At 33.9% G+C, this 21026-nt stretch overlaps 3 protein-coding genes across 7 annotated transcripts in view; 2 read left to right on the forward strand and 1 right to left on the reverse strand.

The window, feature by feature from the left end:
- Window positions 1–9271, reverse strand: part of TRIM23 (tripartite motif containing 23) — a 33867-nt gene extending 24596 nt beyond the window's left edge. Inside the window, exons 1-3 of the mRNA XM_054578416.1 lie at window positions 9143–9271; window positions 4750–4912; window positions 1018–1139 (exon numbers count right to left, since the gene is read on the reverse strand). Of these exons, the coding sequence (XP_054434391.1) occupies window positions 1018–1139; window positions 4750–4912; window positions 9143–9223 (366 nt within the window). The 5' untranslated portion in view covers window positions 9224–9271. The remainder of the gene's footprint in view (window positions 1–1017; window positions 1140–4749; window positions 4913–9142) is intronic.
- A 112-nt stretch (window positions 9272–9383) lies between these two features.
- Window positions 9384–21026, forward strand: part of TRAPPC13 (trafficking protein particle complex subunit 13) — a 35085-nt gene continuing 23442 nt past the window's right edge. For 3 of the 5 annotated variants that reach the window (XM_054578419.1, XM_054578420.1, XM_054578421.1), the window contains exons 1-3: window positions 9924–10012; window positions 19901–19969; window positions 20563–20662. In XM_054578419.1, the coding sequence (XP_054434394.1) occupies window positions 9967–10012; window positions 19901–19969; window positions 20563–20662 (215 nt within the window). In that variant the 5' untranslated portion in view covers window positions 9924–9966. Of the gene's footprint in view, window positions 9509–9704; window positions 9814–9912; window positions 10013–19900; window positions 19970–20562; window positions 20663–21026 lie in introns of those variants that run through there. The other 2 variants (XM_054578418.1, XM_054578417.1) reach the window with 2 other exon arrangements.
- Window positions 9939–14937, forward strand: SHLD3 (shieldin complex subunit 3). Its single transcript, XM_054578424.1, has 2 exons — window positions 9939–10012; window positions 12802–14937. The coding sequence occupies exon 2, from the start codon at window positions 12919–12921 to the stop codon at window positions 13672–13674; it is 756 nt and encodes a 251-aa protein (XP_054434399.1). The 5' UTR covers window positions 9939–10012; window positions 12802–12918; the 3' UTR covers window positions 13675–14937.

Below are 21026 nucleotides of genomic sequence, written 5' to 3' on the forward strand. Positions count from 1 at the left end.
TAAGGAAAAAATATATATGGGACACATAGACACAGACTACAGTATGGTGAAAGTAGAGGGGAAGGGGCATGAGAGGAGGCAGAAGTGGGCAAAAGTGGGATAAATGGGGACGGAAAGAGATGTTACTTTGAGCAATGAACGCATGATACAATATGCACATGATGTTTTATTGAGTTGTACATTTGAAACCTATATGGTTTTATTAATAAATTAAATTTAAAAAAACCAAAGTTTAAACCATTTTGTTTGCAATTATGGAAAATGTGTATATGTAAAATAAAAAATTCACGTCTTCTGTTTTCCAGACTCTACAAATAATTAGATATGATTCTATATTATTCTAATGTCTTTCGAAATAAAGATAAAAGATACAGCATGTGAAAGAACCACAAAAATTTCACAAAAAAACCTCACACTGCTTCAGTTTGAAATTCATTTCAATGCTATACTTACATAAAAAAATCATGAACTAATAAAAGATATTTTATATAGGTGTATTCATAAATATCGTAAAGATACTTAATCGTATTAACTCTCTCAGGAGCTAGTGCTATATCTTTAAGGCGTTTTGCTTCTGTACTAAATAGCCTCTTTAAGGGGTTTTGCTTCTATACTAAATAGCCTCTTTCACAGAGTTCCTCTTTCTTTCTTTGTGTTTTACTGTTGACTGGTTTACTTTTGCAACCTCTGCTTTAATGTAATTTACATATCTTTCTTACTCTGCCATAATCTTTTTACTCTGATCTTTCTGGGATAGAAAGGAATTCTGATAAGGAGACAAGTTTATACACAAAACATAGTGTGGGTATAGTATTAACAGAGAATTCAGGTTTCAGTTTTACTTTTGTTCTCTTGGGAATACTGTTGCCTTTAGAACTGTAACGTAACGAAGTTATGTTTCTGGGATCCTACCTGCTGGAGTAAGTAAGGTAATATTGTGCTTTTAATGGCAAATATTTTAAAGTAAAAGTAAAAATTCATGCTTATAACAAATATTTCACCAAGTTGAATCATTACCTCTCCAGATGTCCCAATGGCTTCTTCTGCAGTGCCATACTGACCAATATGTCCATTCTGTAGTCGTTCCAAAAGCTCCAATAAAGCAAAATTTTTTTTCAATCCCCAGACACCTGAATCTCCTAGAATAAATATAAATACAAAATCAAACAGAATGCAACCTCAATCATTTTATCTTATACCTAAATAGTAGTTTCTAAGTCACAGTTCAACCATTAATAATGTCTAAATTTTAAAAAATGCAAATATTCCCCATTTTCTTTTTATTATAGAACAATTATCTTAATATTCAAGGCCCTGGCTGGGTGCTCAGTTGGTCAGAGCATCACCAAGGTAATGGGTTTGATCCCTGGTCAGGGCACATACAAAAATCAACCAATGAATGCATAAATAGGTAGAACCAATTGATGTTTCATTGTTTCTCTCTCTCTCAAAAAAAAATTGTTTTTAAGTTTAAAAAAACCCCAAAACTCCTCAGCATTCTAAGTAGAAACGTAAAGTTCTATTATTTTTCTATCATTTAATTTTATATACTCTATTTTGTCACTAACTATTACTATATATCCTAAACTAAGTGGTTTGAAATATTTTTATAGCTACCTATGGTAAGAAGTACAATTTCCACTGCAACTCAGGATCATATATTATTTATTTTTATATATCTCACTCTCCAAAATTCTCACACATCAATATTCACCCTTATATTGTGCAACACACAGATGTTTTTAGATCTAGTTCTTTTTTTGAAATTCTGTCACAACCAATTAAATTGATTTCATGACCACAAATAAGCTATGACTTATGTTTCTACAAAAGATATACTAAACCTAAAGAAACTCCATCTCTAACTGGAACTAGGACAGCTAAAGATAATATTTTTCTCCACCCCTCATCTAACCTAAAACCCCACAGCAATTAATGACTATATAAACTTCTCACACAGATACACCAAAACAAGACAATAATCCCTTTTAGATAGATAACACTCTAGGCACATTTGAATAAGGACCAATGCTTCTTTTCCCCAGAACTGACCATAAAAGGCCAGATGAGTATACACATATGCATGCACACGTGCAAATACATTCTCATTCTCTCATTCATCCTCCCTCCCTCCTTCCCTCTTTCTCAGGTTGGCCACGTCTGTCTGTCTGTGCCTCTCCCCAGCCACCCGCCCCTCGCCCCCTGCTGAGCCTATAAATAAAAGCCAGATCGTTCAGCAGTCTGTTATATTTGTTATGGTGAGCTTTTACGCAGCAAATACCACCTGACACATAGCTGCCACCTAATATATATTCACTGAATAAATGCATACATGAAAGAATGATGGGGTCACCGACTGCAAGACTCCTCTTCCTCTTGGCCTATCTTGAAAGAAAGGAAAAGGAAAAGGAAAGGAAAGAAACCATTTCTTGTTGTGGTTCTCCAAAAAAAATTCAAACCAGGCTAAATACCTTTACCCTCCTCTGACTTTTGTGACCTCCTTTCCCAAGTACCTCTGTGCAGCTGATCTAGCATTCTGCCCTCAACCTTGTTACCCAACAAGGCTTTCTCCTTAATTGTTTCAATTTTTCACTCATGTTCTATAACAAACTGTATGTAAATGGAGTTTTATTGACTTCATTTACATAAGGGTTAACAAGTATACTAATCGAGTCCTTTATTTTAAAGTATTATCCTGACAGTTTTCCAAATATTGTCATTAAATAATGAACATGTACACATAAACTCCTAAGAGTATCTAGTATATCACTAATACTTCTGTAACTGTCAAAATAACCCTAAAATCTCAATGGTTTAAGACAACAAAAATTTACTTTTTTCTCATGCAACATATTGGGTTGGAACACAAGAAGGGTTGTGTTCCCTACTGCCCATGATCAGGGACATGGACCACTGAGCCTCTAATCGCTCGGACCACCTCACTGTAGTAGGGAGAAGAATTTACTGTAAACCATCATAAATCCTTTCTTAACAGCTTCTGTCTGGAAGCTTACACTTCATTCTATTCATATTTCACTGGTTAAAAGGAAATCACACAGCCATACCTAACTATAAGAGTAGGGAAGTATAACTTTACCATGTGAACAGAAGAACCAGAAATATCGCTGAATCATACTGATAACAACCACAAATAACTACTAATATTCTTCTTGGACTAGAGAATAATTCTGATTCTGATTCTCTCACATTAATAATAGCTGTCCTCTCTAAAGGAGGAATTACAAATGACTTTTTTTCTTCTTTATACTTTTATATATTTTCAAATTTTCTGCAATGTATATATACCCATTATTTTATAGTACAGTTAAAAATATTTTTAAAAACAATGACATCAAACTATATCAAGGGTCACTAACACATATTCCATAGGCTAAAAATCACGGTAAAAATCTAACCTATAAGCTGTACTAATTGCACTCTAATATCCAAGGCAGAGTTACTGGTTTGTTTTTTTGAATGTTGATATAGTAGCAATCATGTTTAACTTCAACCTAGGATATAATTAACCATTCTGTCATAAATTTCTAGTTTAGTTAAACATTGAGCGTGGTTACAACCCACGCTGTGGTATTTACATAGAGAAGTACACTGAAAAAGGTAGAAGGGTCCATCCTCCATTTACAAAACATTATTTCTAAATAAATATTTCTAGATAGTTTTCTATAAAGATGGTATGATAAATATCTACCTTACAGAATAAAAGGTCAAATAAAAGAATGTTGAAATACAAATATCTCCGCCTTTGCCCCTATTATTTCTTGGATAATAGTAAGTTAGTGTTATTTATAATAATGCCAACAGTGTCCTACATCAGTTTTCTGGCAAATGGACATACTATATATTTATTTAAATCAAAGACTACCAAACCTTAGGAGCCTACTCCTTCCCTAAAGAAAACATTTATAATCATGTTTCTTAGTATTTTAAAGCTTTCCAGTCTAAAAATCTGGGTATTCTTGCTTTCTCTTTTGGAAGATAAATTATTTTGAATGTGTTCCACTTTACATATGGCATGAATACATTAAAACAGCCTTAAAACAGTGCTACTGACCTAATAAAAAATGACAACTTTAAACTATTTATTTTGAAGAAAATTCTGTTATCAAAAGAGTACACTTATAGAACTTATGTTTGTAAAATAACTGTTGAAATGTTAATGTTATTATTCCCAAATATGGTTTCCCATAGTAATAATCCATTTTGAAATATATACAGCAAAGTTTTAAAAGTATGCAAGAAACTAAAAAAAAAAAAAATCAACAAGACCTTTAAACTTACATAAACAGAAAACAGGTAGTTACCACAAGCTACAAACACTTCTGTTTCCAAAAACCAGTAAATAAAAACATGCTGACACTCATGTTTACTTAACTGTATTTTCATTATTGGCCTATTAATTTATTAAGGAAACATTATTTTATTGCATCAATGGCTTCAGGCAAGTGAATTTTCTTATTTCTTTGAATAAGGTTAGCATGTTTTTCTCGGGTATTCTAAAACTCTTCAAATATAAGTATGTATTGAATATAAACATCTCAGAAGATGAAATAAAATTAGTACCTAAGAATGAACTAGTTTATTCTTACAAGACTATTGGCCTTAATAGAAACTGAATCCTCCTTGGAATTACATAATTTTAAAGATCAAGCAGAAAGAAACTTCTTTCTATGACATCTATATTCTGTGAACAGTTTTAAATCTTCAATATACACATGTACATTTTCCTACCTAGGTCTGTTACTTGTCGATCAAAAGGGCAACGGATTGCTCTTCCGTGAAGAGGCAGGCGGGTGAGACAGTCATGACAGACTGTGTGGCCACAAAGCAGAAGGCGGGGAACTTTGTCTCCTTGCAAAGAAAAGACATCTTCGCAAACCCCACACTCCAGCACCTAATATTTGGAAAGAGAACATGTGGTCTTTAAGTGATTTTAAAAGCATACATACTTTAGTTTTTTTAAAATGTTGATTTAATACACTGAGTAAAGTTTGTTAAATTACTTTATTCCTCTGTGAAAAAATATAATTGTCTAGGTTGTAAAACTTGAAATAACCTTTTATCATTTCATCTGACGCACCCTACCAAAATAAATCAGAGTGAAATCTCCTTGAAATGTTAAATGTTAAGAACTAAGATAACGTTGTAAATTAACATCATCTTTATATTTTAAAAATTATGACTTGATTAGTTCTATCTGATCTGTAACAGTATATAATTCTCCTAAACCTGGGTTACTAAACAATTTCTCGGCAATTATGTAACCTCCAAAACATCATCATTTTGAACAAAATAATTTGAAATATGTGGGAAGATGACAATTTACCCTTCTACATGGTAAACAGCATGTTAAGACTATAATTGTGAAGTATCTTCCAGTACCCACTTACATCATATAATGTAAAAGCAAGAAAGCAATCATCTTTGACTTAAATTTCAATTCCTTGTTCTCAATTAATAAATTGCCACTGGGTTAGGAAATATTTTGTCTATTACAGGTCATGATTTGCCCAAGGCCATGTAGTCAATCAAAAGAAAGCAGACAGAACCAGCATACTCTTATTCCTAGGCCCATGAGTTTATGTTTTATAATTAGTCAACATCTATGTACCAATGAAAGATTTTTGGTACTTTTATTTCTTAATATATCTGAAGTGTTTCACAATTTTAGTTAATTAAAGAGGAATATCCACACTGAACTGTTTAATTATACCACACACTCCTGTGCCTTCTACCCATGACCTGCTACACTCTGGTCTCCACCCTACTGCTTCACTCCCACCCCTTTTGGCTGCATTCTCCAACTGTACCAAACAGCTTATACTTCCCAGAACATGACAAACTGTTTTAGCTGCTTGCTTTCTGCCAATGCCAAGGAAATAGCTAAATGAACACTCTTCTAGTGAATCCTTTTTTACATTAATAAACCAACAAATTCCTAAACACCATAGCTCTCAGGACTACCCACAGCTCAGTCCAACTGAAATGACCACAGTATCCTTGGGGCCCCCACGTATCATGAATAAGTGTCTATCTTAACACCTAAATAATACCTTTATAGGTTTTCTAGCCTGTCTTTCCTGTTAGAACAAAGAGTCCTCAGGAACAGGGTATTCCAAATACCAACACCAATGGGCTGATATAAATAAAGCACAAAAAAAAATTGAAAATGGTTCAGCCAACCACCATCCCCAAAAAAACACACTACACAGGTAAAAAAACAAAACAAAACAGGAAACCCAGAGTGAAAATCAGACTTACTCCATTAAAATTTTAGTCTTAATAGCAATTATTTTGGACTTACTGCTTGAAATACAAACATCTTTCACTGTAAATAAACAGGTAACTTATATTTGGCTTGCATCCCAATATGGTTCAAAAAAAGTTTAAATGTAATACATAGCTCATAAAAAAAGGAAATGAAAACAGTCTTTTTAATTGTTCAACTGATGTTCACTTTCACTCAAAACACTTTGAAATGCAATTAAAAATATACTAGTATACTTTTTTCCCAGATTCAATCAAAAAGGTTAACACCACTTTGTACTGGTGCAAGTATGGGAGAGCATTGCTCTCATACATTACTGGTTGCCGTAAAATGTTTTATTGACTGATACAGCTTCTCCTATGGAAGGCAATTTGACAAGGAATACCAAAAGTTAGAACAGCTCATTAATTCTACTTTCAGGAATTCATCCTGTTAGACCTATATGTTAATCCTTACAGTGCCATTTACATTTGCAAAAGATTGGAAACAAAGTACCCATCAACACAAGAATGGAAAGAAACTATGGTGCATTCAGACACTGCAAACCTACGTAAGAGAGTTAGGGAACAGCTGCACATAAGTTATATATATAGTATACACACACACTTCAATTTATCCTGTATTTTTTTAATGCAGAGAAAAAGTTTCATTAAATATCAAATTGGATTAAATACAGAGAAGATATTTATTCACCACAGAATTAGGTATTATAAAATAAATGCAACATTTTTTACAAATGTTCTCACTAATGTAACACAATAAATTTTACTTGTTTATGACAATAAACTCCAAAGCAGCAAATTAAAATTTTACTTAGTTAATTCATATCTTATATCTCTGATCTTATTGCACAAGATAAAATAACTTATATTGCTACTATGGGTTTTTTCAAAAAGCACTAGTAAAATTCCACTCAAGTAAACCAAACACAGGTCCAAAAATAAAGTTACTAAACTATTCTGCATCAACTCAGTAAATAACAGAGTAAGACATTCTTGCTTCAGTATTTATGAAGAGGAATTTTGGCTAATAATATAAGATAAATTAAGTCCTAGAGAGGAGAACAGCTCCTAATTTTATAAACTTCACAAATATGCCAAAGAGGAGAGGACTTCATTACATGTACTTATTACATGTAAATCAAATTTTAATTTATCAGTCCATATTTTAAAAGGATGAAAGCTTACTATTCAAAGGAAACTCCTATGATTCTTTTCTGAATGTAAATAATTTCATAATTTCAGATTTTTATTTGTTTTTCTAATGATAAAAACCCTGCCATTATCAATGTGTTCATTAAACAAGAGACCATTCTACTTAATATTAGCATTATTCAACTCTTCCCTTCCAATTAATATTCGTGTTTTCATCTATGAAAATGACAATTTTTTTTTAATTTATGCCACCATATTTCTTCACATTACAGCATGAGACTCTCCATAAAGGGCTGTCCTATTGCACAGCTCGGGCACCTTTTACAGGTAAATATGAAAATGACCAAAGTGAGCCTCTAATATATCAAACCGTGTGCTGGAGTTCTATCAGGCTTTAGTGTATCTTGAGATTTTAAGATAAACAGGTTAACAAAAGTAGATACAGTAATAATATTCACTTCAAATACAACCTCTTAATTCAAGTTAGTTTACAAAATAATCTTCAGGTATTCTCTACTAAGAAAGAATACAATTCAATAAAATCTCAACTATACAGCATGCCTAATAATACGAGGGTTCCTCTGCATCTCGGATACGCTGTGTATTTTCGGAATAACTTCATTAATGTATAAAGGTCAGATGAATCAACAACCACTAACACTGACTGAAAATACAGTTGTGAGCAGCAGTGCATCATCTGTTGTCCTATAAAACCCACATTAGGTGAAAAATCATAGGTGGCTATTATTAAAGATTAAAAATACTTCAGGTATTATCTATTATCTGGTCCAGTGGTTCTCAAACATGGTTGCACATTAAACTCACTTCTAGGGATGTACAAAAAATATACTTATGTCAATCAGAACTGGGGGAATGAGCTGCATCAATAGTTAGTGTTTTTTTTTGTTTGCTGGTTGGTTTGTTTTTAAGTCCTTGGTGAGTGTAACATGTAGCCAGGAATGAGAATTATCAATATCTCAGGTTACATATAACCCTGAAGGTATTCTACACACCATTATGATCAGTTCTCTCTTTCAAACTTTTCCATATATATAGTAAAAGGGAAAAATAACTTCCACTATATTTCAGTTGATTTTTTAAGTAAAGGCACACTGAAGCATTTACACAGGGCAGAACTTCCAACTTCAAGCATAGAGCAATTCAGAGACCCAGGTGGAAACTTCTTAAAAGTATTTACAAACTACACTACCAAAAAAGGAGGGGGTGGATCACACAGCAATTGATGTCTTGTCATAGAAGTAATGCAATAGTGAAAAGCAAACTTTAAAGCCAGTAAACCCTGGCTCTGCCACACACTGCGTTAATCTATACGGGTGAGTCTCCTCACCCGTAAAACGGGAATTAAACGTCCATCTCATCAGCAGATATTAACGAGTTAAAATACCTTAGTACCTGGCGATAATAACGGCTTGATTTAATAATAAGCTAATTAATGCCTGTTGAGTTTAACTCAAAGCAGAAGACCTGGGGGAAGAACAGCCTAGGTCACTCTCACAGGCCTATAACCTTCTTTTCACAAATGTCCAGTCGCGGACAGCAGGGCAAGGCTCGTAGAGCCGACAGGGGCCCAGAGGCCGCACATCCCAGCCCAAGAAGCCAGGGCCGCGGCGCTGCAGCCAGATCTCCGGGATGAACCGAAGGGAGGCCAATGGTGAAAAACACAGCACGCAAGGTCCCTCACCTTCACCACGGCCGTACCCCGGCTGCACTGACGGCCACTGTCTAGCCCGGTTCCAGGCTTGCTTAGAACCAGGGCAGCCATCCTAGGAGGAGCGGCGCCGCAGCAAGACACCGTGAGGGATTTCAACGGAGGGGCGGGGTAGATAGGGCCTCCTACCCAGGGGCCTTGGCGCCCGCCACTGGCGCACAGGCGCAATACGACGCGCGGCGAGGGTTGGGGGCGGGGGGGGGGAGGTGACCAAGGCTGTTCCCACGACTTCCTCATTCCTCCCGTCAGTCACTAGCTGTTTCGCTGCACAGCCCTGCGCAAGGCGCTTTGTTATTTTTATTGTTATCAAGGAGTCTGCAACTGATGGAAGGATAAAAGGTAAGAAAAAAAAGTAAAGCTAAAATAGAAATAAAGTTGGAGGGTGAAACTCGCGCTCTAGGGCTCGTGTCCCTAGAGATCGTGTCCCCAGTTGCAAAAGGAGGGACTACACCTCCCTGCATGCAAGGCGGTTTTTGTATAAACTACAAGTCCCAGCGTGCCACGGCAGTCGCAATTTCAGAGGCCCGGAATTGTTCCCGGCGAGAGGTTTCTTGGCGGTCAGGATGTGTGGTTGCGGCTGGAAAACATACTATTTTATGTAGTGGCCTTGGTAAAAAGAAGACGTTGGGTCAGTAAAGGACGTGGTAAGAAGAGAATTTAAGACATCACCGGAAGGGAAAAACTATGGGAGTGTGTTTGACAACTTGTCTCCCTTAAAGTGCGCTTTTCTGTTCTCTCCCGAGTTGGATTGAACCTCTTCAGCCCCCGTAGGCATTGGATCTAAAGTGCCGGTCAAAATGGAAGTGAATCCCCCCAAACAGGAGCACCTGCTGGCCCTGAAAGGTAAACGTTTGCGAACCTGACTTCCCTTAATCTGTTCTTTCCCCTTCTTTCTCTAGTTCTCCAGGCCTTTCCCACACAGACCTGTTCTCTGGAATGTGGGCCTCGTCGTCCTTACACTGTCAGTGCTCGGCCTGCTGCTCTGTCCCTTGGTGCCGAGGGCAGCAGGAAGCAGTTTCAATTTTTTGATTTTTTAGGTTTGATCCCCTTCCTCTAGAAGGGAATAGATAGATACCTGGTAAGCCACTTACTCAGTTATGTGGTGCTGCTACAATCACTAGGCAGATTTTAGCCGCAGAAACTGTTATCACCCTACCCGGGGAGAACCCCGTGAACCAAGGTAACATCTAAAGTGATTTTCTTTTGTCTCTTGTCTGTTCGCGCGGCACTGACAAAGTTACCATGCTTCCACTTCATCTGTAGAACTAGTCCTGTATTGCGCAACAGCAGTGCCAAAGATTTTGAAGTACCCAGTACTAACAAATAATTTAGGTTTGTTAAAATCTGCTATAGCTTACTTCAAAATATTATGTATATAGGAAAATTCACGTAAACTTTTATTTTCTGTACACAGCAATAAATTTGAGTATGTTTGATAATTAGATCATTTCCTAAATAAGGGGGGAAAAGTGTAGAGATTTTCTAGAATTCCTATTGTTCTCTGAAAAACTTTTATTTTAAATGCTTTCAGCTTTATGTTATCTGTTTTTTTCTATGCCACAAGTGCACTTGTTATTTGTTGGATGCTCTTCTATGTGGTTACCAATACCTTCTTGGACTGAACTGAGAAAATGCTCAGCGGACATTTGAATTCAGTTACATTGCACTTACTCCCTTGTGATAGCCATTTTGAGGGGCCTCCCCGCCTCTTGCCTTGGCTGTGATGTAGGCAACAAACATTCCAGAAGCTCACCAGTCCTATTTGTAACATAAAATCATACTGGTTAACAGGATGGTTTCTTACTGTAGAATTAAGGAAGCTCAATATTAAGCAATATAGCAAAAGGACCAGTAAGCTTAGCATGAGCAAACGAGCTGGACTGAAATGGGTTATTCCTGAAGAAAAAGAAGAAAAGGAAGTGTCATGGTTCTTGTCTCTCAACCTCAAATCAAATATGTGGAATAAAGTTTCTTTAACTCTCAGAAGTTAAGAAACTTTCTAAAATCACAAAGCTAATAAGTGATCCAGGCACTATTTCAACACAAGGCCTTCCTCCATCTTCCCAAGAGTCCATGTTGTATCCTAATGAAAGAAATAAAGATCATTCCCTTATTATTGACTACTTTGATGGGAATTTAGACCAGTTTTATTTGATGGGAGTTTGGTACAGTTCTATTACCTGCTAGGTGTGATTTTATACAAATTAGTAGCTGTTAAACACAGTAAAATTTCAGTGATTTGGAGGCTAATTGGCACTGCGAATTTTTAGTTTTCTGTTCTTTATCTTCCAAAGCAAAAGATAATTTGAGAAAGAGTATCTTACCAGCCTAAAAGGACAAGTGTGCTTTGATAGTCACTAATAGTTTCAGCTTTGTTAAAACTCTGGTATTATTCTTCCCCATTGTTCTAGTTAATCAAGATTTCACAGATTTTAATTTTACTGATGTTGAATTTATATGGTCATTTAAGTTCACTTTCTTGGATATGTAAAATACTAAGGAAACTGCAACCTCAGTTATCTCTGGAGTACAACACTGAATAAGTTTCAACAATACTGAAAGAATTCTCAATGCCATATCTTATGTGAAAGTATAAGGGAAAAATAAAAACATTAATTCTTGAAAGAATATGCTATCTATATTTAGATCCATATTAAAAATTAAGGATATTAAGAATCACCATCATTTATGAATTCAAGGGTTGTCAAATCTGTTAGTGGACATTAACAGTAGGTGAAATAATCATTATGAGATTAATTCTTTTGACTCATCAGAATCAGTGGTCAAATGAGTATTGTGACATCATGCGCGGAGTTCTCACTACTGTTATCCTGACAGTGGGAGAACCCACATCAAGTAGTTCTTTAATGATTTTGGAGAAAAGGAATTCAACCTCTTTTTTTCAATGCAAGTCATGAAAGACTGCATTATGGTTTTTGGACCTGGTAAGGAAACCTAACTTGCATATCCTGGGAAGTCCTGTTCTTGGCTCTGTGTACTATATGCTGGAACTTATTATCAATGCTTAATTTGGAGCAACTTGAGGACTTCTGTGTTCTAAGAAGAAAAAAAAATAAGGGTCTAGCCTTCTTGTTTCCCCAACAAATTGGAATTCAGGAGCCATGGCACTAAGGTGTTGATACTGCTTAAGTGCCCCAGTTAGGCAGAGGTGACTGTCACAAAACTAGTTTCTAGCTTGGTTAAAAATGCAAAGTTAAACCATTTTTATGTTTTTAGTGTTTACTACTGAGATGTCTCAAAATTTTAAGTATTACATTTTTTCGTTATCTTTATATGAATCTAGTATTATAAGAGTAATTTTTGTTTCTTGTGTAGTCTTAAGATTATTACCTACTGTATTAATATCATTACTTCCAAATCCTTTATTATCTGTTGAGTTAAGCAAATTGACTATTAACATTTTTAGGCTACAAGTGATTTTATAGGGCATCTAATTCAAATCCCTTATTTTGGTGAGATGGAAAGTATTTCCAATTTTGTGGATTACATTCACATTTACCAATAGCACTTTGGTAACATAGTATATTGGGAATGGTTTTTGTTTTCTTTCTGCCTATTTATATGTAGGCTATCCCTACCGTATCTTATTCTTTGCAATACTTCCACTTTAGGTCCGGTTTCCCTCTCATTTGGAAAAAGACAGTCTTGTAATTATAAATTACATTCTAGCTCTGAGGAACTCAGCTAAGAAATTTTCTCTTCATTATGAGTAACTGGATTACTGCAGAATGACCACAGAAGTAATATTACATTATCGACCACATGAGAGTGATCCTACACAACTACTAAAAAATGCAGAGAAAGCCATTCAAGACTTTCCTACACATCCACTATTGAGATTTATTCCTTGGTTTCCATATGATGAGTCCAAACTTCCACTCAAACCTAAAAGATCACCACCTGTAATTTCTGAAGAGGCTGCTGAAGATGTAAAACGATACTTAACCATTTCAGAATATGATGTTAAATCACAGAGTTATGATTGCACCGTAGCTCTATTGGAGTTTCAGCCCAATTTGAAAGAAAAGCAGCACTTAATCCGGTCACACACACTGAATGAACAGACTACTTCTGGAAATCTGGATAAACAATCAGAAAAAGGAAAATGGCACAAGAAGAGGTCTTGGAGTGTTTCACTTCCCAGCAGAAATCATACTAAAAATATTTGTCCTTTGTCCAAAAAATTGCAAGATAGTTTAAAGGCACTAAACTTACACTCATTTTATAGAGGAAGATGGACAATAGAACACGCTGTTTGTAATAACCAAACTCTGGAAGATATTTGGGTAAAACTCAATCAAATTATAAGGCACAATGAACTCCCATCTTGTAATGCTACTATTCAGAGGCATTTGGGCCAAATATGGGTGTTCTGTGATATTATGTACTGTGAATATGTGGGAAGTCTCCTTAAAGGAAGATTAGCTATTACTGGGAAGATAAATTTATTTGTTCATAAATATGGTGTTATTTTTAGTATGTAATGAATTTCACTGAATGTCATAAAAATATTTTGAATGAACAGAACATACTGAAACAGTGAGATGAATAAATTTTTTACTGTTTTTTTTAAATTTTTAATGACTTAATTTTCAAAATGTGAACCATTGCTAGTGTAGCCTGTTTATTCTTAACATTGTGAAAAATAATTGTGTGGTAGTATATGTTCAAGTAGTATACTAGGAATAAATATCAGATGAATTTATCAGCTTGTCATTTAAGGCAGGAACTTTCTGGGTTCTATTTTTAACAGCCATCTTTTAAATTAATTGTGTTAAATTATTATTTATACTGAATTTAGAAGTAAAATGTTCTATTCCTTTTGTTCTATTTTTCAGTGGTTGAATTAGATATTTCCATGAATTACAGCGAATAATTTGGATTTGGGTGAATCCTTAAAATCTTAATTTTACAATTCTTTTTTCTTTACTCATCTAAAGTGTAGTAATTTTTTAAAAATAAAACTATTGGGTTGACCAAAATATTCATCTTTTCCTGTAAGATGGCTCCAGTAGTGCTTAGTTGTCTTTAACTTCTTTCGAAACAATTTTGTTAGACTATATTGTAACAACTGTCATATCAGCGTGCATTAAAAAAATACACAGCAAAATTGGTGAATTTTTGCATAGCCATTTTAATATTGAAGATGGAAGGAAATAAGCAACATTTTTGGCATATTAAGCTTATTGTTTCAAGAAAGGTAAAAACACAACTGAAACACAAAGAAAGATGGAGAAGGTGCTGTGACTGCTCGAACATGTCAAAAGTGGTTTGCAAAGCTTCGTGGTGGTGATTTCTCCCTGGACGATGCTCCAGGGTCAGGTACACCAGTTGAAGATGATTGCAATCAAATCGAGACATTAATAGAGAATAATCATCGTTCTACCACGCAGGAGATAACCAACATACTCCAAATACCCAAATCAATAAAATTACTGGTGAAAATAAAATGTGTCTTTCATTTTACGGAAGAAAACCATACAGACTTTTTGGTCAACCCAATAAAACCAGTTCTGTTGGGAATGCTATTCAGGTGGCATGAATGTAGTTCAAATTGGGAGACCAGCCCAAATTCAGCTGATGTGTCTAAAGCTATGTCATAGACAATAGTTAAAGTGTTTTGAAACAAAGGTAAAAAATGTATAATTTGCCTATTACCATAATATATCTTCAAGGGTGTATATAACCTGTTTCGAAAGAAAACATCAGATGTGATTATAAATAAAGTTTTCTTTATTCTAATACAAGTAATTCAATCTTAATGACTGTTAATACTGGTTATTAGTTGGAATTATTGTTGGTTTCCCATAACCAAGATGTAATGAATTGGGTTTACACATCACCTCATAAAAATAACCAAAGTGATTATAGAATAAATTTTACAAAAGCATTTATTTAATTAACAAATTTAAATGACTTCTATGAGCTAGGTATTATAATATAGTAGGAAAGAAGACAAACATGAACCCTGCCCTCACAGAGCTTACTTGGAGTTATAAGTAGTAAAACCAAATCCCTGAAAAATACTAGTACGACTACTCACTAGCAAGGCAGAGCTTTGTTTGCCTTGTGGCACATTGCCACAGTGGTAGGGGTTCCATAATACATGGTAAGTGTGCACTTTGGAGGGATTCTTCACAGGCTGATGTTGCTTAAAATCTGAAGTCTACTAATTTTTAACTAAAGAGAGAATCTTTTCCAATTAGGTTTAACTCTATCCAATTAGGTGTTAACCCTAAATAGTTAAAAATAGGTTTTAACTATTTTTAGTACCATTTTATATTGTCTCAAGACTGCTATTTAGGAAACAATCATCATACGCATGAATGCTTCCAAAAGTCTTTAAATGAAAAATGACCTGTAGAAGGAGTTTCCAAGGTAACTTCTTCAGTAATGACTTTCTCTTTGGTTCATTAATCTTACTTTTCAACTCAAGACTGCTGGAGAAACATGAAGCAGTTATTCAGTATTGCCAGCAAGGTTGCAAATAAGAATTGGTTAATATGATTAGGCAAAAAATAAATGAATTTGATTTTTGTGGTTCAGGTCTTATTTACTGTAAGTTTGCTAATCAATGGTTAAAAATTAGGTACTCATAAGACTTACACACAACACTGTTTTTCCAGGATAGTTTTATTATTTTGAAATAATGGTACACAGCTGAAAACACAAGGTCCAGTCTGGGATCATGGGATTCCTATAAAGAATAGATTTTCAATCCAAGAATTATACATTAAAAAGAGCTTCTCTGTCTTCATAGGTGGCAGATTTAAATTTTTCTAATTTACTTTTGCTTTCTAACTCTTTGAGAAACAATGAAAAGGTAATTCAGAACTGGAAAACTGAAGATTAAGTTTTATAGATATTGCCATGATCTTAAAAGAAGGGGAGATTGATTTCTCTTCTACCTAGATAGTACTTAGAAAGTAATCGAGGCCTTAGAATTTAGAATCACGGCTGCTACTTTGAGTATTTAGAACCTTAGGACACATGATTCTATCACAAGCTAATAGTAGGGCTCAGCAGTATTTCTGCATTCCACTGTTAACACAGACTTGGAAATAAATTGGGGAAACAGAGATGTGTATAAGAAGGTGTATATGTTAGAGCATTTGGTAAAATACCATCAGAGTTAACTCTCCAGTGAAGTGGCAGCAGCACCATAATTTTTTTTCCCCTAATGACCCATTTACCTTCAAATAAATGTTAAGTCAAAAGAAAAAAATAATGAGGTGGGCATCATATGAATTTAACTTCATTTGCCAACTTATCAAATAACTTAGAGACCACTTTTTGAAAAATTCCAAGATGAACTAATGCATAATGATTCACTTTGACTTAATTTGCTCAAAATGTTCAATTAATTCAAAATTCACAAACTTGTATACCTTCAAGAACTAGATAGGTAAGATTGTAGAATGTGGTAAGGGGACTGTCAACGTGGAGAAGATTCTGCCTAATTTTTTTTTTAATGTAGTGGCCAAGCAAAATTTATGTGCAAGTTGGACTAGGCCCAGTTTATCACTTGGTAACCTCAGGCCTGTCTTTTCCTTAATTTACTAAAGACTTTAAAAAGTTTTTTATGTGATATTTTAGATGAAACCTGAATGTCATAAGTTAATGAAATGTCTCTTGTGAGTTCCACTGAAAATATCTCTACACGTGGCATTATGTGAATATTTGACCCTCAGCTAAAAATCACATTGTTTTTTGCCTCTAATTTTTTGACCAAAAACCAACTTTAACATCCCAGGCTGGATACATAATTCCTGTTAACAACCAGTGCTTTATTACAGTTCCTAAACCTTGCTTTCGTTGACATTAGTTCTTTTCCAACTAATGTGTGATTTTTGAGGTCCATTCACTGTAAGAGAGTAAATACTGAGTTTTAAATGTGTATTTGGTATGGGCATACTTTGGATTGTCTTTCAAGGAATGAGATAGTTGTATGTTAATGACTCGGCTTTCTCATTTTTTATTTAAAAATGCAAATATCACAAATTGTGCTTTATTGTAATTTGAGTTCACAAGATAGTGTTTCTTAACTAACTGCTACACCCTCTGCTGACTTTTACCCTCTTGAAAATATGAAGAAAACAGGTACTTTTAATGCCAGTTTGGGATTTTTTTATTTTTTAAATAATTTTTAAAATTTTTCAGTTGCCATTGACATACAATATTATATTGGTTTCTGGTGTACAGCATAATCATTAGACATTTATATAACTTATGAAGTGGGATCTTTTTGTATCTTGAATGGAGGGTGGTGGTTCTTTACTCACTCCCTACTTTTTCATCCCCCTAGAAAAAGCATACAATCATCAAAAACTAAACTTTACAGGACTTTTGTACGTAATGGAAGTTTGAACATATAATTAGCTACACATTTGGGTGAACTTGATGACACTATAAAAAAAGAGTGTTTCAGGGTTCCCTTGAGAGTGTGTTTTCATTTGTTAAGATTTGGTTTCTTCTGAAATGAAAATAATGGGGAAGAAACACCACCAGTTAGTGTTGATAGTGAGCTTAGGGTCTTAGATTGTGAGAAAAAGAGTCTTATGTGTATTATTTTCAGAGCACCTTCTTAACCCCTTCATATTGTACATAATTATAATCTGTTTTTCCCAGTTTAAAATAAGAGTGAAGTAGGTCAGAAACACCTTCTCAACCACATACCCCCAACCATGCATATACACGCGTGCGCGCACACACACGTCATTGATCTGTAGCTGGTTAATGCTGTTTGAGATAAGGTCCTACTTTGAATTTCATGGAGTGTTTTCTGATAAGGCATGACCTTCCAGGTTCATGACCTGTATTTATAATTAATAATACAGAGAATTATTTTTGAACAGTGAAATCACCTCGGTTCAAATCTAGTTCTGCCACCTATCTGCTATACAGTCTTTTTTATGCAAATTAACTTCTCCAGGCATCATCTTATCTATAAAAAGGGCATAGTGATAATACCATCCTTGTAGAAGAGTCATGAGAATTAAATGTGTTAATACTTGAAAAATATTTTGTACAATTCCTGGCACTATTAATGCTTAGTAGATATGAAGTATTACAAGTGACTTCTGAAATTTTAAGGTTAACATTTGTTGACTGTTTCAGAAGCCGTATGTTTAATACAACGCTGTTTAATGTTCTCAGTTCAAACTTACAACTTCAAAATAATGCCAGTTAATTCAGGACTCTGGTGAGGTGCAAATTCTTCCATTCAGTGAAAATCTGTAAAATATATGTGCCAGAACCTGTGTCGAATGAGGAGGCCACAAAACTGAACATAATACGTAAGAGTCTAAACTTCATGGAGTTTGGATAGGAGTGCTATGAATAAGTAAATAAATACAGCTCGTGATAACTACAAGGTGCTATGAGAGAAAAAGGGTGACCTCTTCCTGTTTTTATGAAAAAAGTGACATTTAAGTAAATCAGGATGAGAAGAAAGGCACTAAATTTGATATGAATTATATAACTAACGTGATTAGGTGGTAGATTTTTACGTATGTGAATGAACACCACTTATATTGTGAATTGACCATTTAGGTCTTTAGTCTTTAAAGCTTTTTGGTTTTGATTTGAATGAACATTTTTTTAATAGCGTATAAAGAAATAGTCTTCTATGATTCATTTTTCTGAAATATTTTACTTTTGTTCACTTTATATTTTTGCCCTTATTTTGATGTTATCAAATATCAATCTTTAGAAGTAATTGAAAAATATTTATTTAAAAATTAGAATATCCTATCCTTGCTAGACTAAATTCAATACCTACTTCACTTTTTCTATTTTCTGTCTTAATATTTGTCTATTGGATCCACAAGTAATTTATTTGATATTTGAAACAAATCTGTAAATTAAATTTTATTTTCCCCAGATAGCTAACCAGTTATCCCAGATAATGTTTTGTTTTTGTTTTTGCTGTATCCTAATGATTTTTTTTAACTATCTAGTATACATATCTATATGGTCTTCAATTAATGAGCCAATTAATTGATTGTGGACTTAAATGTTTTAATATATGGTAAGCACTTCCTCATTTTTTCCCATTTTCTTATTTTCACTTACTAATTTTTCTAGATAAATTTTACACACATTCTGCCATGTTGCAACAACAAATCTTAGTTTTGGTTGGAATTATGTAAAGCTATACATTAACTGATATTTTTGTAATTTTTACACAGAATTAATATTCCTTAAAGAGCCACTTACTGAACTTCCAGTGACCAGTGATTATAGTCAAGGGATAAAGCTCACAAAAGATCTTTTTGGCATAAAATATTGTTTCATATTCAAAATGGTGTATCTAAACTTTTTCCCTGTCAGGCTAATTTTAATATTTTGTTAACATTGTTTACACTGAAGTTACTCAGAATTTTTTTAAAGCCTTATTCTCCTATTATACCTGAAAGCTTTAAAATTCCTTTTAGTTTTTCTACAACAAGGTATATTTATATTTAATTTTTACAATTCATTAGATTGTAAAAATGCAAAATTATTCTTTTATGTATAAAATTATTTTATGTTAACATCTTTAGTAAGTCATTGCTATATAATTTTAGGAATAATCTAATATTTAGCTTAGGAAATATTTGGTTATATTTTATATTAGTATAAAATTAATGAGTACCATATACTTGGGAGTAATAGTCAAAACAATATTAACACTTTATTTTTTCTTCTCTTTTTTGTCTTAATTCACAGTAATGCGATTGACTAAGCCTACTTTATTCACCAATATTCCAGTAACATGTGAAGAGAAAGACTTACCTGGTATGGCACATGCTTTATTGTATTTGCTAGAAATACAATCAACTAGAAAATCTAAGTTGAAACCTGGATTGCCTCTGTTACCTTGTATTAAGCCTAGCCTTGCCAATTTTATGCTAACTCTGCTGCATTCTTCGTTCCCTGTTTTTGTACCATCTGAGTGGTGGCCATCTCAGTAACAAGTCTTACTCATAATCTGTAAGTCAGGGTACTATTAATATCTCATGGCAACAAGAGACTTTTATTTTAGTTTTAATAATACATTCATAGTCATGATACTATAAAAATTACATTTATCTTCAGATGTTTCATCAATGTATGTATGAGCACTCCCTTTATTTAAAATTATTAGAGCTTTCTACAATATATTTTATATACCATGACCTATATGTTCCTTCATTTCTAAAGTTCATTCTCTGTGTGAAACCAGAAGTTTTTGGCATGCGCTAGTTGCATTGAAGATTAGGTATTAGATTTTTTAAATATAACTTGTGATGAGATCACTTTTTAAAAAAGATCTCTCTCCCAGATACTTCTTTATGTAAGTAATCTTAGTTAGAAGGAAGGGTTACAATTTTGTTTTTCTCTTTCCATAGGAGATCTCTTTAACCAACTCATGAGAGATGATCCTTCAACTGTAAATGGTGCAGAAATTTTAATGTTGGGAGAAATGTTGACTTTACCACAGAATTTCGGGTAAGAATGATATAGTCACATAAATGGAAAAAATATATAATAAAGATTAAATTTTTTAAAAAAGAAATGCAACAATACTTGAAAGTTATTACAAATCTAGTTTTAAAAAAAATAACTGGGGGCCAGAAAAATGCTCATGATACATTTAAGTGGTGAAAAAAGCTTTATCAAAATTATACTATGTCATTCTGGTTTTTAAAAAAAGCATAAGATATATATGGTTAAAAAAAATAAGATACATATGAAAATATTAATAATGGTTCCCCAGATGATAAAATTTTAACTTTCTCCTTTAGATATTAGCATACAAGGTCAAACAAAAGTTAAGTTTATAGCTGTTCATATGGAAAATAAATAATAGTAC

This window comes from Pteronotus mesoamericanus, unplaced genomic scaffold (assembly GCF_021234165.1).
Source record: "Pteronotus mesoamericanus isolate MK-2021 breed Mesoamerican mustached bat unplaced genomic scaffold, CSHL_Meso_final contig_50, whole genome shotgun sequence".
NCBI classification, from domain to species: Eukaryota; Metazoa; Chordata; class Mammalia; order Chiroptera; family Mormoopidae; genus Pteronotus; species Pteronotus mesoamericanus.